Genomic DNA, 17,919 nt, shown 5'->3' with positions numbered 1-17,919 from the left:
CCTGTTCTGCTGTCTGTTGTACATTAATGAAAAGGGGATAAATCTGTGACACCACACACACACACATACACACACACACACATACAGAACGTTAAGTTGTCCTGTAATCTGGGTAACAGCTGATTGTATTTGAGTATTAACTGAAAACTTCTTGTAAGTCGCCTGAACTCGTCGTCCTGTCAGAGACCTCAGATCCTCTCAGACACTCTGTCTACAACATTAGTGTCACTTCTGCACCGTGGTCCATCCTGTTAGACTTTCAAAATAAAGCTTGCTGACAAACATGTCACATGATCCCTTCCGACTGTAACGATGTGTTACTGCTCCCTCCCTGCCGACCAGGATGTGTCACTGGTCACACCACTGGCTGGTGATTGGCTTGCCTGGCAACCCTAACCTGAACCCTGAGGTATCATGCTTTTGATTTATGTTTATCTGATGGTGCGGTAGTTCAGTTTTCGTCGCTTCATTTCAGTTAGGTTCAGTTGCTTTGTCGGGTTAGGGTAGAGGGTTAACCCCGGGACCGACGGCCCTGCTGGGTCGGTCTGGGAGTCTGCTCTTCTTTTGTTTATTTTGGCCGGCCTATCAGTTTGTTTGTTTTCTTTGATGATTGGTGGATTAAATATAACTTATTGTGCTGTGTTGTGTTCGACCTCACTTGAAGGGGGTCGTAACATAACTTGGGGGCTCGTCCAAACAAAAGGTGGATACTTGGCTTAGTGGCGGTGAGCCTGGTAAGCTGTTCTCTTGGTGTCTTTGTTGTAGTAGTTGTTGCAAAGGCAGTGTTTTGGTACTGAGTTTGCAGTAAGTTGCTGTGTGAAGCAGCAGGGTTTGTGCCAAAGGATTTGTTACCTTTCATGATGGAGTTTGTGTTGGATAGGTTTGTTGACGCTCCTAAGCTTGAAGTATTTGATTTATGTACAAAACAAAATCTGCTCTTAATTGCTGCAGCTGCATAATGACCTGGAGACTAAAAAGCTTGAGTTTCGTTTGCTTAAGTTAGAGCTTGTTGTGGACTCTCAAGCTGCCGAAAAGTCCACAGATTTGCAAGAACATCAGCTTAGTTCCTCCTTTTAATGAGGAGGAAGTCGACCGGTATTGTGTCTTGTTTTACGGGTGGCTTCTACTCTGGATGAAAAAACTGAGGACCCTGTTACTACAGAGTGTCTTGACCAGTAAAGTGCAGAAAGTGCACTCGTTACTTCCAGCGGATGACTGTCAAGATTTTGACAAAGTGAAAGCTTCGGTTCTTAAGGCTTACGAACTGGTACCGGAAGCTTACCGCCAGAAGTTCTGTAAATTGAGGAAGCCCAAAAATCTGACGTATATGGAATTTGCTTGGGAGAGGGATGCTCTGTTTGATCACTGGTGGCAGGAAACTTTGAGCAGTTAAAACAGTTGGTGCAGATGGAGGAGTTTAAAAACTGTCTCCCGGAGAGGGTATCAACATACAACTACTGTTGATATATTTAAAGTCGCTGTTTTAGTGGACGAATATGTCCTAACACACATGGCTGTGTTTAGTAAACCTGAGGTTGGTGGAAAGAAATGGACTGGAGAGCCTGACAGTAAGTCTGAGTGGGACTGTGAGAAAGGGACCAATGAGGTAATGTGCTACTACTGTAAAAACACAGGTCATATTGTGGCAAGCTGTCCGGTGCTAAAAAAACGACATACAAAACCAGTAGCTTTGGTCAACAAACTGGGACAAGAGCTGGATGTACCTGTGGGGTCTGGGACCAGTGACTTGGGGAGCTTTGGTCCATTTGTCATGGATGTCTCATTTCCAGGTGGCCGGGTTACACTGTGGGACACTGCAGCTAGCCAGTCTGTTATCCTGGAGGACGTCCTGCCTTTCAGTCATAAGACCACTGTTGGTTCAAATGTCCCAGTCAAATATTTGGGCATGAACGACATTGGGGTGCCTCTACATACAGTCTCTGTTGAGTCGGATCTGGTGTCAGGTGAAGTGGCTGTGGGGGTCCGTCCTGAGTTCCTGATTGAGGGGGTTTCCTTCTCGATGGGGAATGATTTGGCTGGGGGGAAGGTGTTGGTTACGCCAGATGTAACGCCGGTCTCGGTCAGAAGGTTCCCAGATGCTTTGGCTCAGAGGTTTCTTAAGGTCTTTGCAGCATGTGCTGTTCCTCGAGCTGTATAAGCGGAATAAGGATGACATGGATTTGATTGACAGTTTTATGTGTGACCTCGATGAGGATCGCTCTTGTTCCCCATGCGCTGCTGAGCAGAGTGACACAAGTAAGAAAACTCGACCAGACTGTACACATTTGCCCCTTTCTTGTAAACAACTGATTGCTGATCAGCGATGATGTCACTCCGCGATGATGTCACTCTGTTCCCTTTGTTTTAAGCTGCAGTAGACGTAGAGGAAGTTAAGACCTTGCTGCTGGGTTATTTTCTTAGTGATGGTTTGCTGATGCGTAAACGGACCCCACCGAGTGCCTCTGTAGCAGATGACTGGAGTGCGGTAAATCAGATTGTTGTCCCAACTCCATATCAGACTGACATTTTGAAACTCGCACATGATGATCCCCTCGCAGGTCACTTGGGCGTAAAAAAAATAAAAAATAAGACCAAATGTTGCGGCACTTCTTCTGGCCTTGTTTAAAGCATGATGTGGTGCGATATGGTAAATCTTGTCACATTTGTCAGGTTGCTGGTAAGCCAAATCAAACCATCCCTTCTGCTCCACTTTATCAGATTCCTGTTGTTTGTGAACCATTTGAACAGGTTCTAGTTGACTGTGTGGATCCACTTCCACGTACAAAGGCTGGTAACAAGTTTTTGTTGACAGTGATGTGTGGGTCCACTCGGTTTCCCGAGGTGTTTCCCCTGCGTAAGATTAACACGCCAGTGGTGGTTAAAGCGTTGACAAAGTTCTTTTCATTGTTTGGTTTGCCACAGGTGGTACAAACAGACCAGGGCTCAAACTTTATGTCACGTGTGTTTGGTCAGGTGCTGAAGCAGTTAAGAATTCGACAATACAATTCTGGTGCATATCACCCTGAGAGCCAGGGTGCACTTGAATGTTTTCACCAGACATTGAAGACCATGATGCGCACTTATTGTTTGGTATTTGAAAAGGACTGGGATGAGGGGGTTCACCTGCAGATGTTCGCCTTTAGGGACATGGTACAGGAGTCTCTTGGTTTTAGTCCTTCAGAGCTGGTGTTTGCCCATAATGTAGGTGGTCCCTTGAAGCTGTTAAGGGAGAAGTGGCTGTGTGAAGGGACGGAACAAAATTTACTGGATTATATCAGAAACTTGAGGTTGAAACTGCGTCTAGCCTGTGAGATAGCGAGTGGCAATCTTAAGGCAGCACAGGCCCGGATGATGGTTCGACAGAGAGGCTTAAAGTAGAGAGTTTAAGCCCAGTGACAAAGTCTTGGTGTTGCTGCCCATACCTGGTTCTTGCAGGCTCACTATTGTGGACCCTATTTGGTTCAGTAGAAAGTGGGGGAACGAGACTACCTTGTAGCCACTCCGGATGGCCGATGTAGAACCCGCCTCTGTCACATTAACATGCTGAAAACATACTGTGAGAGGGAGCAGGCTCCGTTGGAGGTGAAGTCCAGTTCAGAGCCAAATGAGGCTTCTGTGACACATGGGGCGCTGCCCAGTGCTGAAGTTGCACCACCGTCCGTTCAGCTGGTCGCAGAGGAGCCGTCCAGTGCTGAAGTGAGTGACGTGGGTTTGTTCGCGGCCTTGACTAAGAGAGCTGTCGAACTCTGATATCTTGAAAGACCTCCCTGCACGTTTGTCTCATGAGCTGAGCTGCAGTGCTCAGACTTAGTTGAGTTAATTGAGTTTAACCAAATATTGTTTGCTGATGTTCCTTCTCAGACCAACTTGATGAAGCATTATATTGCTGTCGGTGATTCACAACCCATAGTTTGTTACTAAGCTAGACTTACTGAAAGGATACTGGCAAGTTCTGCTAACTGAGCGTGCGAAGGAGATCTCTGCTCTGTCACCCCAGATGACTTCTTGCAGTATATGGCCATGGCTTTTGGTATGCGTTATGCACCAGCCACCTTCCAACGTTTGATGAATGTCGTCTTGGTTGGTTAACTGTTTTGTGCAGCATATCTTGACGACCTTGTGGTCCATTCGGAATCACGGGTTGATCATATGGAGCATCTGAGTGTGGTGTTCTGTCATTTGAAAATTGAATATTTGTCCAAGTGCAAGTTCGGGCAGGTTACTGTGACTTATTTGGGAAAAGAGGTTGGGGGGTTCAGGTTCGTCCTGTTAAGGCTAAGGTGGGCATCACCTTGTTTCCAGTCCCAACTAACCCAACTGAGCTTTGCCGTTTTTTGGTGAGGGTTAGTTATTATCGCAGCATCTGTCAGAATTTTCAGCTGTGGCCTCCCCTTTGACTGACCTGCTGAGTCCGAAGGTGAGATTCTAGTGGTCCGAAGTGTGTAAGTCAGTGTTCAAGCAGACAAAGAGCCTCCTAGTGGCTGCGCCCGTCCTTTCCACACCTAGATATGACATGCCGTTTAGGTCAGCTGTCAATGCCAGTGACACCAGTGTGGGTGCTGTCCTCCTCCAAGAGGATTATGATGGGGTTGAGCACCCGGTCTCTTACTTCTCAGAGAACCTAAACTTCCATGATCAGAAAAAGAAACACTGGCGCGTGTTATTGCGTTGGAGCATTTTGAAGTTTATATCGGCTCCTCTAATGTTCTGGTGATCGTCGATAAGGATCATAACACCGTCGTGTTCCTGCATCGAATGCATAACAAAACTAGGCACTTAATGAGTTGGTTCAATGTGGTCGTCAGACATATCCGTGGCAGGGATGACGTTCTGGCTGACGCGTTTGTAGTCTGCCTATTAACTGAACACTGTTTCCTGAGATGATCGTATATTTGGGATAATCTTTTTTTTTTTCAATTTCTCTCTCAGGACCATGTTCAGTATCTAAGTGTGGGGGTGTTACTGCTCCCTCTCTGCTGGCCAGGCCACCGTGGCTGGTGATTGGCTTGCCTGCCAGGTGATAGCGGTCTAACCCTGATATCCAATCAGAGGGGGGAGGGAACTAGGCTCTGGTCTCTCTCTCTTGCCTTGCTCAATACAGTCCACCAAACCAACAGTGCTGTCAGTCAGCCAGGAGCTGAGGTATCATGCTTTTGATTTATGTTTATCTGATGGTGCGGTAGTTCAGTTTTCGTCGCTTCATTTCAGTTAGGTTCAGTTGCTTTGTCGGGTTAGAGTAGAGGGTTAACCCCAGGACCGTCGGCCCTGCTGGGTCGGTCTGGGAGTCTGCTCTTCTTTTGTTTATTTTGGCCGGCCTATCAGTTTGTTTGTTTTCTTTGATGATTGGTGGATTAATAAAATTTACCTTCCTTTAAATTATACCTTGCTGTGCTGTGTCTTGTGTGAGACCTCACTTGAAGGGGGCACAAAACCTCAACGTTACAGTCTGGTTGGGTTCAGGAACAATAAGGACTTGGTCAGCACGCTTTAGATTAAAATAACTGCGTTCACATATATCGTATTATACCTTACTGACCTAAAGTGTCTCAGAACAAACTGAACTGACGGGTTGTGAACCAGCTCTCTGTACAACACTTCACCAGAGGAGCGTTCAACAAGTGAAGGTCGAGGCCAGAAACAAGCCGGAGCATGTAGCCGCTGACGTGCTGTGTGTGTCTGTGTGTGTCTGTGTGTGTCTGTGTGTTGCTGTGTGTGTCTGACCTGTTAGCTGCTTGTCGCCAGCCGCCGGAGCGATGCGAATGTACGGCGTGGTGAGCTGGGTGACGATTATAGCAGCTATTCATCCAGGAAGGCATGCAGAGAGACACACAGAGACAGATACAGAGAGAGAGAGACAGGCTGTAGCAGTGGTTTGAACTGAAGCAGAAATATTAGTAACATGCAGCATCTTCCTGCTCTCCTCTCGGAGATCCTCAGCGTTCAGTAGATTTCATTGGCTGAGACACATGAAGACATATTTCTATCTTCACAGCTGAGTGATGATGTCATCATTAGTGTTTATAAAGGGGAAACAGTGAGGAGGTTAAATAACGAGCACACTGTTAACTAACTATCTCTAGTCATGTGTGACAATCATTGTTGTAACGTTACATCACATCTCTTCATGTGTCGAGTATATTTCAAACTCCTACAGGAGAGCAGAGCGCTGACCAGCTCAACACACGCTATTTTAGTTCCAGAATCAGACCTGAAAGAGATGCTTGTTAACCAGCCGATCAGTTAATCAATCAATCAATCAATCATCAGACATTAGTGGTCAAACAGGCAGAGAGAAGCAGCAGCAGTTCAGAGAGGCGTTCAGAAAGAAATCAGACTTCAGAGTTCAACAGTTAGCTTCAGTGCCAACGTGTTTCATTGTTATCTCATAAATAATGAACATCGGGTCATAATGTTTGTTTTGTTATCATATATATAGTGTAGATGGCTGTGACATATGAGTTTAAATATTTATTACTTACAAGTATTCTAAAAATGATTCGACACATTATCTGATATCAAATCAATATAATAATATTAAATTATGAAGAATAATTCACATCATTACTTGATTAAAAATATTAACACCAGTAGAAACCCGGTGCCTGTTCCTCCTGTGTGTGTGTGTGTGTGTGTGTGTGTGTGTGTGTGTGTGTGTGTGTGTGTGTGCTGCTATTTCAGAATAAAATCTGAATCATTTCTCTTGAATCTGTTTTGTGTCCAGTTAACATTCAGCAGTCGTTCAGCTCTCCTTTACATTCACATCAGCTCCGCTCACTGTTAGTGCTGCACGACACTGTGGGGGAGGACGGGGGAGGACGGGGGGGGAGCACCCCCCTGGGAGATCTGGTTGGCTGCTGCAGCATGACTGACAGGTGCCAGGGGACTGGAAGAGCCAATCAGCATCTGGTGTCGTTAGCCACCAGAACTGTGCTCCAATAAAAGCTGATTAAAGCCAGAACAGTCAATTACTGTGTGTGTGTGTGTGTGTGTGTGTGTGTGTGTGTGTGTGTGAGTGTGTGATAATCCTGGATGTTCATCAGGGGAGGTAACTGTGTTTTTAGCTTGTTTAGCTGCAGTACTAAACAGCCCTCTGGATACCCATAGAGCCCCAGTCATTAGGCCTGTGTTAGCCTAGCGTTAGCGCAGCACAGAGTTTAGTGTGTGTTTTATTTGTGTGTTGTGTCCGTCAGTCTGCAGAGGACATCGGGTTGTCCTGTTAGTAGAGGACAGACAGATAGACTGAGGGACAGGTGTCAGCGACCAGCAGCCATCTGTGAACCATTATACTGCTGGATGGGACCAGTGTGCTAACCATTAGCCCCACGCTCCAACAGCTAACGGCCATCTGTGCCTCATTACACAGAATGGACTGGACGCTGCCTGGCTGGCTAGCAGCTAATTTAGCTGTAAATCCAGTCCTGCAGTCAGGGGAGTTCAACAGAGATGCAGCAGAGACTAGGTCCGACCAGCTAATAATGCTAACCGCTAACAGTGACAATAAAATGTACACTTTTCAAAATAAAATGGGATACAATACCTTTCAAAGTAAAATTGTTGGCACTTATTTTTAAAATGAAACTGTCAGAAACTGAAATGTGCTCTAGGCCCTCCAAAATAAAAAGCAGCACCTTTCTAAATGGTCCAAATTTAAATATACTTTCAAAATAAAAGCACCACATTTTCTTACCTTTAGTGGCCACACGCACACAGTCGATCTTTGTCTCCTGTTGGAGAGAGACGCAAATTAGTTTCCTGTCAACACAAATGCCGACATATTAGCTGTCACACACACACACACACACACACACACACACACACACACTCGTCGTAAACAGAGCGGACAGAAGGAAAATGGCTGTGGATCAGTGCCTGTGCTGGCATTTAACAAGCTGCACACACACACACACACACCCACACACACACACACACACAGCGAGGCAGGTTTTGGTGAAAGGCGAGTAAGAACATCTTGTGTCTTTCTGGTTTTAACAAACAGACGACAAATTAACCACAAGAGCTAATGAATATTCATGCTCACACACAAACACACAGACACACACACACACATACAAGCACACACACACACACACACATGCAGCAGAAGTGTGTCTCTGCGGTGTGGCGACAGTAAAAAGCACTACTGCCGCTGCATTATTCAACACACACCAATTAAACCTCCCAGCGTCAATAATTAACACACAACACAATACAACCTGTGTGTGTGTGTATGTGTTTGTTGTAATTGTGAACAATTATCTTTTTTTACACACACACACACACACACACACACACACACACACACACAGCCCCCTATTAGTGTCACTGGTCAGACTGCTGGAACTATCTCCAGTCCTATTAAATTGTGCTGTGTGTGTGTGTGTGTGTGTGTGTGTGTGTGTGTGTGTGTCTGTGTGTGTGTGTGTGTGTGTGTGTGTGTGTGTGTGTGGTGTGTGTGTGTGTTGATATCACAGTGTGTGACCTCTCTGTCTCTGTTTCGCTCCTCTGGTTTTTATGACAGAAAGAACAAAAAGACTGAAGAAGAGAATAATGTGACTTTTGTCAGGACACGTGTGGTTCTGTCGGGTCGGGCTCGGCTGCACAGTCTGATTGGATATCTTGACATCCGCCACTTCTTCAAACACGGTCCGGTCCCTGTTTCCTCCGTGATCAACACCGTGTTTCTGTGCGCTACAGCTTATCACCCTGAATCTTCATGTTTCTGAGTTTCTTCAGTATTAAAGTAATCTATTACATCCATGAGTCTCACTGTCTGACGAGCAGGCGTCTGCCCTCAGAATCAGAATCAGAATTTCCTTTATTTGTCCCACAAACAGGGAAATGTCTCCATCACAGCAGCCAAAGGACATTATTACAGTATTGTAATAAACAATAATAATGGTAATAGTCGGTCGCTGTTCATCGTGTTAACTCGGATAAAAAGGAATGACTTCAGGACCAGACCCGGAGCAGAGGACTCCGCCCTGTTACCTGAGGACAGGTGGACTCACCCCGTTAGCAGTGCTGACAGCCTGGTAGTAGATCCCGTAACTCTTGTGTGGCAGCAGGGGAGCGTTCCAGTAACCATTGTAGGTCCTGTTATCACCTGCACACACACACATACACACACACACACACACAGGTTAACAGGTGGACTGACCACAAGGCTGACTAATATAATATTAACTAAATAACTTATAATAATAATAATAATAATAATAATACATTTTATTTGTACAGCGCTTTTACAGCTCTCAAAGACGCTTTACATAAAACCAAAAACAGAGGAAAAATACATAGAGAAAAAATGTACTCAATCAACCAATCACTGTCTGTCTGTGTGTGTGAGGGACTGACCGACGCAGAAGGGCATGGCGGCTCTCAGCTCGCTCATCGGCAGCTCTGCACTGAAGTAATACTGGGAGTCGAGCAGCGTGGCGTTCTGGAAGTGGATCGGCACCGGATAGCAGCGCAGGATCTCTGCAGTACCTCTCTTCTGCCTGCGGGGGCGCTCCTCCTCCACCACCACCTGGTACTTACTGCAGACACAGGTAGAAAACAAGCTGAGTCATTAACTTATCAATTAGTTAGTTATTCACTTAGATCACTGCTATGCTAGTCAGTAAGCTAACTAGAATGGTATGTAGTTAGCATGTTAGTCTTTCCATTAGACAGCAGTGTTGTGCATGAACGCGTTCAATGAACGATCGTTCATATTTTGCGTGAACGTGAACTGAACGCACGTATTTCTGCCTGATGAATGTTATTGTGAACGCGTTGATTCTGGCGTTTATGAACGGCGCGTTCTCACAGTTTAACTTTGTTCAAGACAGTGCCAGATTTCCATCGAGCCTTCCAGGCGAAAACCGGCTAAAACACACCGTGAACAGGTAGCGAAAAAACACCCAATCTGGCTGTTGTGTATAAAAAGGATGCTGGACGAGAGGTTTGTGCAACTCGCTTTACTTTCGATCAAAACGAAACTGAACTATTTCAGACAGAAACAGCTGCATACCAAACATGCAGTGAAGCATTACCAAACGAACACAGATTAATTCGTCCTGACCGGACAGAACACTGGCAGCACAGCCACCACAGAGTCGCACCGCAGCATACGTCATCAACATGTGAAGCATGGAGGCAAAAACAAATGAAGGCAGCAGCACTACCTCAGACTCTGCCGCCACCATTAATACAGCATCTTTGTATGATTACTTAAAACCATTTTATGAAAAGGTCAGTGATGATCCAGGTGGGAAAAATCCTGACCTTTTTGTGTAAACTTTGCTCACCGGGTTTCAAGAAGCAACTCCGTACATCAACAACTTCAACAGCAAGCCTGAAACGACACATTGAACTAAAGCACCCGGCGAGCCTTTCAAGGTCTGAAGTGAAGTGAATGAAAAATCCAAAGACACGGCAGACAAAACAGATCCTCTACCACCCACATTGCATTAACGGCGTACAGTAGCGGCTCCGCTGTCTTCATCTCCCAGCCGCGGCTGGACAACCTGGTTTTGCAGTATATTGTCGGAGAGCTGCAGTTTCAATGTTAAAACTGATAAATAGCTGTCTGTGGTTCTATATGGGCTGTGGCAATCATTTAGAAAGATAATAGCTCGCAGCAACATATTGAAAGAAAAAAGAACTATGAACTAGTTCATTTTTAGAACTGTGAACTTAGTTCAAAAATTTGAATTATGAACTATGAACTGAACTAGTTCATTTTAAAATGTGTGAACTGAACTTTGAACTAGTTCATGTAGAAAGTGAACTTTCCCAACACTGTTAGACAGACAGTCAGGTGGTAAGCTAACAGGTAAGCTAATCACTTCAGTTCGCCTGGTCATGGGTTAGGGTCGTCTGCTCATGAATCAAAGGTTGGTTAGTCCATATGGAACAGGAACATTAGTCAGGCAGGTACTGAGTGATGAAACAGGACTCCACACAGCCTTCATCGTTAACAAGCTGTGACGGTTTAACGAGCGTCCCACAGGAACAGCCGGTCTATGGACAGACTGCAAGACTCCTCTAAGACGGGTCAGCTTCAGGCTCAGCTTCAGGTTCAGCTTCAGGTTCAGCTTCAGGTTCAGCTTCAGGTCTGAGGGGTGACACTGTTGGAGATTATTGACTCGATTTCTATTCACACATAAAGCTCTCCGGTCTCCTTTCAGCCGTCTGTTGGTTCATTATTCAGCTCGGCAGAAAGGTCAGCTCTGCCTCTCCTCCACTCCATCACTCCCTCCTCACTTTATTAAGTCTCTCTGTATGTAGAGGCCGTAACTTCACAACAGTCTGACATTAAACTGATAATTCATGTCGTCCTGTCTGTGCACCATTAAATCCTGTATGTGTGTCGAGGACACGGAGAAGGGAAACAAACGGAAACAAAGAGTTCCAGTCCAGAAGGATGAGACTCGTAGAGAGACATAGAGGGGGCGTCGGCCTGTTACCACGGCAACTCACAGCTTCCTGAACACCTGTCAGAATATTATAGGTAATCCATTACACTGGACAACAGAGACCACCTGCTCTACTGAGACTCTACTGAGACTCTACTGAGACTCTACTGAGACTCTACTGAATCTACAGAGACTCTACTGAGACTCTACTGACTCTACTGAGACTCTACTGACTCTACTGAGACTCTACTGACTCTACCGAGACTCTACTGAGACTCTACTGACTCTACTGACTCTACTGACTCTACTGACTCTACTGACTCTACTGAGACTCTACTGACTCTACCGAGACTCTACTGAGACTCTACTGACTCTACTGAGACTCTACTGACTCTACTGACTCTACTGAGACTCTACTGACTCTACTGACTCTACTGAGACTCTACTGACTCTACTGACTCTACTGAGACTCTACTGAGACTCTACTGACTCTACTGAGACTCTACTGAGACTCTACTGACTCTACTGAGACTCTACTGACTCTACTGAGACTCTACTGACTCTACTGAGACTCTACTGAGACTCTACTGACTCTACTGAGACTCTACTGAGACTCTACTGACTCTACTGAGACTCTACTGAGACTCTACTGAGACTCTACTGAGACTTTACTGAGACTCTACTGAGACTTTACTGAGACTCTACTGAGACTCTACTGAATCTACTGAGACTCTACTGAGACTCTACTGACTCTACCGAGACTCTACTGAGACTCTACTGACTCTACTGAGACTCTACTGACTCTACTGAGACTCTACTGAGACTCTACTGAGACTCCTCAGCTTTGTAAGTTGTGGGATTAAAAAGGTGATTTCTCTTCACTCCTGTTGATGAGCCTGACTGCAGCAGTGATCCGGAGCGGACCTCCACTGTCGGGTGGTTCTGTTCTGTTCTGTTGACTGCTGACTGGAGCTGGAGGGGAAATGGACTTTACTTCATGAACGTAACGTTACAGAGAGGAGACAGAGAACCAGAACCAGAACCAGAACCAGAGTCTCTGCTGAGTGCTGACTTCACTCAGAGCTTCACCTCAACTCTCTAATGTTCTGCAGTGTTCTTCTGGTTCTGTTGGGTCTGGTTCTCAGACTTCCTTCCTCTCTGACTCTCCTGAAGTTACAGACAGACGAGCAGATGAAACTCAGCGTCACCTCGAGGACACTGGAGGATTTCTCTGCTGGAACTTTGTTGGAAACATCTGAGATGATGTGAGAACAGAACTCACCAACACACAGAACAAAGGTCCAGTTGGTTTAATGCAGAACAAAGGTCCAGTTGGTTTAATACAGAACAAAGGTCCAGTTGGTTTATTGCAGAACAAAGGTCCAGTTGGTTTAGTGCAGAACAAAGGTCCAGTTGGTTTAGTGCAGAACTCTGACAGATTTTTCTTTTAGCTCTCAGGAATCTTCTTGAACATGAACTCTATAGAAACACCACGGCAAGTTGACTGGAGCATATTTTACTTTCTGCTCTCCTCCAGCAGGCGTCACAGGACAGCTGTGTGTTTCACAGAGTCACTGAGCTGCACCTGAACGCAACACAGGGAGTTTTCAACAGTGTTTGTGTCCTGAGGGAGGCCGGGAACAATAGTCGTGTTTTTCACAGGAAGCAGACTCAGGACAGAAGTCATATATCACACACACACACACACACACACACACACATACACACATACACACACACACACACACACACACATACACAGAGGGTGTGGACGGTGAAACTGCAGCATTGTCACATTTCCTGCCGGACAGGAAACTAAAGGAGGACAGGAAGACAACACACACACACACACACACACACACACACACACACACACACACTGCAGTATCTATATTGTTCAATTCCCCACACAAACGCTCAAAACAGACTGATTCAATCATTTTTCTGTTTTCTACCTCACATCTCTCTCTCTCTCTCTCTCTCTCTCCCCCTCATTCACATTTCTTCACGCTCACATCGCAGCACTTGTTGTGTGTGTGACAGTAATCTGATTACAGCCGCAGGTCGCCTGCAGCAACACCTTTTGTCCTGCGATCTGAAGCTTTTATACATGCGTGTGTGTGTTGTATAGTGTGTGTGTGTGTGTGTGTGTGTGTGCCTGAAGGCTGACACACACTCTGGTGTCAGAAGACACAAAAGCAAAGTTAAATATAAACACACAAACATGAAATCATATCTGTGAGCAGCATCTGTTCAATCTGATGGATTTCATATAAACCATCGTGTCAATTAACACACTGCACATCACACACACACACACACACACACACACACACACACACACAGACACACACTCTTTACATCTCTGGTCTTGATCCTGCATATAAAGAAAAACATAAATTTGCCTGAAATGATCCATTTTCCCCTCTTCAGTCATCTTGTTTCTTCTTTCACACGTCGACGAACACTTGGCGCATGAACATGTTTGGTATGAACGCTCTGTTCTCCCAGGGCCCCTGAACAACACACCGACTGTGTTTTCATCTTATTCAACTTTTTAATCGTTATTTTGAGAGGAACAGTGGCAGAGTGAGGTCAGCAGGTGTCTGGATTAAATCTTAATCTTTAAATGTGGAGTTGACGGACACTCTGGTCCCACATCAGCTGAGGAGGTGACGGTGACGTCGCTGTTTCATCCAAAACTATTATTATTATAGTCAAACACATGAAAGACAGAAACTGTTCTATCTTTCATAAGAAACGTTATGGGAAAACTGATGCATGCGGCTGTGGCTCAGTGGGTAGAGCGGGTCGTCTAGTGCTTGGAAGGTCACCAGTTCGAATCCCGGCTCCCCCTAGTTGCATGTCAAAGTGTCCTTGAGCAAGATACTGAACCCCAAATTGCTCCTGATGAGCAGCTGGCGCCTTGCATGGCCGCCTCCGTCATCAGTGTATGAATGTGTGTGTGAATGGGTGAATGTGGCATGTGTTGTACAGCGCTTTGAGCTGTTGTTAGACTGGAAAAGCGCTATAAAAATGCAGACCATTTACCAGCGTTCATGTTGCAAAGTCACCAACCTGGACTGCATGTGATTGGCTGATGCTGCGTCACATGATGTTGTGTTGTGGGAGAATATTGACAGTGTGACGCCGATTGAAGGTTTCACAGAGAAACAACCAACGTAGACTCACAACAGGTGCATGCTAATACTGTTAGTATTATTACTCAGCAGCTACAGTGAGGACTGCAATTATTGTAACTCATTTGCTGTTTTAGGCTGTAGGGCGGGCATAGACAATGCTTTTGTAAATCTGGTCTGAGGTCAGTTAGTGATGTGTTCTCTGCTGCAGACTGTGATCACAGCAGACGAGCTGATGGAGACTTCTGATGTTTAAATCAAGTCTCAGCTGCTTCAGGTGTTCAGCAGAATGCTGCAACTCTGTTTTACTGTGAAGCTCCAGAACTGTTCTGTGGACCACCACACTTCACTGACAGTAAAGTTGACGTTGGCCTTAGAGCAGTCAAAGTCGGGTCTAATTTCAGTCATCAGTTCTGATGTCAGGATCAGTTCTGATGTCAGGATCAGTTCTGATGTCAGGATCAGTTCTGATGCGGCGCTCCCCAGGGCTCCATCTTAGGCCCATGTAACCTTCATCATCTGCTCACAGCACGACTCGTATGATCTTTACACCTTCTTTTCGATGAGACTGACAGTGTCCCTCCTCCATCTGTCTGTACAGCAGCCGGCGTAGCTCAGGCTGAATGTTGGATGCTGCTGATGTGTGACGGATGTATCGTGTCATCAGAGCGTCTCCATCTTCCGTCTGACAAGCAGCATTAAAGCGTCTGGATGCTCTTATTGTGAAGGAACATCTTGTTTATTGTTTGTTAAAGAGATAAACTGTTAATTAATAAATAGAGACGAGCTGAAGCGCCTTTGTGCTTCCTGTCAGCTCTGACTGGAGGAAAAGGAAGTGTGTGTGTGTGTGTGTGTGTGTGTGTGTGTGTGTGCGTGTGTGTGTGTGTGCGTGCATGCATGCGTGTGTGTGTGTGCGTGTGTGTGTGTGATTGACACATTAGCTGTTAATCCCTTGTTAATCCTCGGTGTTAGCAGCAGGCTCTGATTAGCCCCGCCTGCTGATCGTTAATTAACCAAATCCCTCGTTACAGCCCAACGACGGAGAGCAGACAGCTGTTGACATGACGACTGTTACCGTGGATACCACCTCCCTATGGACTGTGTGTGTGCGTGTGTGTGTGTGTGTGTGTGTTGCACTGATCTACAGTTAAGAGAGAAATGTTTGAAACAAACAAAATGTAACTGGACAGAAAACTCAACTTATGAAATCCTTCATGATGATGTGTGATGTCAGTCTAATATGCAGAGATTCAACAGTAAAATATTCACAAAATAAATGAATACAGAAAGAACAAGATGAAGTCTGTTTGGGGGAAGGTTCTTTTTATATTTCATAACTTTAATAATCACACTCACTGTCAATCTAGACTTGTTTATATGTTTAAAACATCTGACATGAAACGTGTTTGAATCATATCACACTGCTCCTGAAGACTCACTGACGGGTCTGTGACCTCCGTCTGAGAGAGACGTTTGTAATGTGACTGTTACATTGTTAAATTCAATCCTTTAATATTTAGAGTTCCGTGTAAACTGATTGTGTTCGAAACAATCAGCCGGACTTTAAAGATCCGAGCTGAGTTCTGATGTGACACTTTGTCTCAGCTCCACTTTCTTCTTCAAAGTGCTGCATGTCGCGTTTTAATGTTTAACGTTTGAGTCATGAAAACTTTATGAAGCAGAAGATTGATGCTGCTGAATATTTGATCATCTGTGTGTGTGTGTGTGTGTGTGTGTGTGTGTGTGTCTGTGTGTGTGTTACCTGACTGGAGCTCCTCGGCTCTGAGCCGGTTTCAGCAGAACGGTGACGGTGGAGTCGGTCTGGTTCAGAGGAGACTCCTGGTCGTACGCTGGCATCAGAGGAGCTGAGGGCGACCACAGAGGCATTGTTACATCATCATGTCACAGTTTAAAGACACCAGATTATTTTCGCTGGTTTCCGACGTGACGATGAGCTGGAGGTCTGCTGTGACTCCGCCTCCTCTTCGTCCACTGTCGGGACCAAACGATTAGAAAACACTGGATGTCTGAACTGAAAACTGAAAGACATTCATGTCGTGGATTTGGTGAACACTGGCACCTCTAATCAATACTGACTGTAGGAGAACCATGAAAGGAAAAAAACTCTCTGAGAAAAGTTAATGATCAATCGGAGGCTCGTCATTGGTCAGCGTGGAGCGGTACCGACTGAGGTCTGTCTGTTGGACTTTTATTAACAATGATGATGTCGTTTTTGTGCTCTTACTCTAAAGGACACACCTGAGATCTTGGTGGTGAACTGGGTGATGACCGGAGGCCCGAAGCCTTTCACGGTCGACGCTCTTATTGTGAAGGAGTAGGTGGAGCCTGGGTAGAGGCCGGTGAAAATGTGGCTCGTCTCATTGGCCGGTTTGAACACCTTGCCGCTCTGATTGGACAGGTCGAACTCTGTGTCGAAGGAGCTCAGGGCTTTGTAGGAGATCTGTGAAGAAGAATAACATTAATGTCTCACAGGGGATTGTGTGTAATGAAGTCTTTACTGAACACTACCTGACATCTGATTTATATCCAGGTAAACTGAGACCAGGTAGACCAAAACCAGGTAGATTAAGACCAGATAAAGTTAGACCAGGTAGACTAAAACCAGGTAGACTAAGAGGTAGACTAAAACCAGGTAGACTAAGAGGTAGACTAAGACCAGGTAGACTAAAACCAGGTAGACTAAGAGGTAGACTAAGACCAGGTAGACTAAAACCAGGTAGACTAAGAGGTAGACTAAGACCAGGTAGACTAAAACCAGGTAGACTAAGAGGTAGACTAAAACCAGGTAGACTAAGAGGTAGACTAAGACCAGGTAGACTAAAACCAGGTAGACTAAGAGGTAGACTAAGACCAGGTAGACTAAGAGGTAGACTAAGAGGTAGACTGAGACCAGGTAGATCAGGACCCGCTCCTCACCACATGACGGACGCTCTGATGGTCTGATCTACGTCACCTTTTCATCTGCGTCTTTTCTTTGTTTGCACACCAGGTAACTTCCATACCTGATGTGTTGGACCGCAGTCTGAAGATGACCTGTCGGCACTGAGTCACCTGGTTCTGAGTGTTTACCTCGTATTTCCGGATCAGGCCGTAGGTCTGTAGCGGTTCCCTCCAGCTCAGACTGATCTGCTGCTCGTAGCTGCTGCCCAGGATCGAATCTACGGGAACGGCTCCGGGAACTAAGACAGAAAGATTTAAAGAGTTCACCTCCGGCTCATCAACAGAGAAGCTGAAGTCTCACTGATGTCTCTGTGATCTGACTCGTACCGTCCTCGTCCGTCAGCACCAGCAGCTCCTCGCTCTCCTTGCGTCCCTCAGGGTTACTCAGGACCAGTTTCAGGCTCACGTTGGTGAACGGT

General features: G+C 45.7%; 1 protein-coding gene across 1 annotated transcript in view; it reads right to left on the bottom strand.

The window, feature by feature from the left end:
- ptprma (protein tyrosine phosphatase receptor type Ma) overlaps positions 1-17,919 on the bottom strand; it is a gene marked incomplete at its 3' end in the record, with an annotated part of 42,387 nt that overhangs the window by 23,869 nt on the left and 599 nt on the right. The window contains exons 2-9 of the mRNA XM_030410992.1: positions 17,828-17,919; positions 17,630-17,739; positions 16,799-17,000; positions 16,302-16,404; positions 9,355-9,536; positions 9,009-9,103; positions 7,688-7,724; positions 5,722-5,796 (exon numbers count right to left, since the gene is read on the bottom strand). The exon at positions 17,828-17,919 is cut by the window's right edge and continues 84 nt beyond it. Of these exons, the coding sequence (XP_030266852.1) occupies positions 5,722-5,796; positions 7,688-7,724; positions 9,009-9,103; positions 9,355-9,536; positions 16,302-16,404; positions 16,799-17,000; positions 17,630-17,739; positions 17,828-17,919 (896 nt within the window). The remainder of the gene's footprint in view (positions 1-5,721; positions 5,797-7,687; positions 7,725-9,008; positions 9,104-9,354; positions 9,537-16,301; positions 16,405-16,798; positions 17,001-17,629; positions 17,740-17,827) is intronic.

The sequence above is a fragment of the Sparus aurata genome, unplaced genomic scaffold, assembly GCF_900880675.1.
Source record: "Sparus aurata unplaced genomic scaffold, fSpaAur1.1, whole genome shotgun sequence".
Taxonomy (NCBI): Eukaryota; Metazoa; Chordata; class Actinopteri; order Spariformes; family Sparidae; genus Sparus; species Sparus aurata.
Note: the sequence above shows the minus strand (reverse complement) of the source record. Positions and strands in the feature narration are given on the sequence as shown.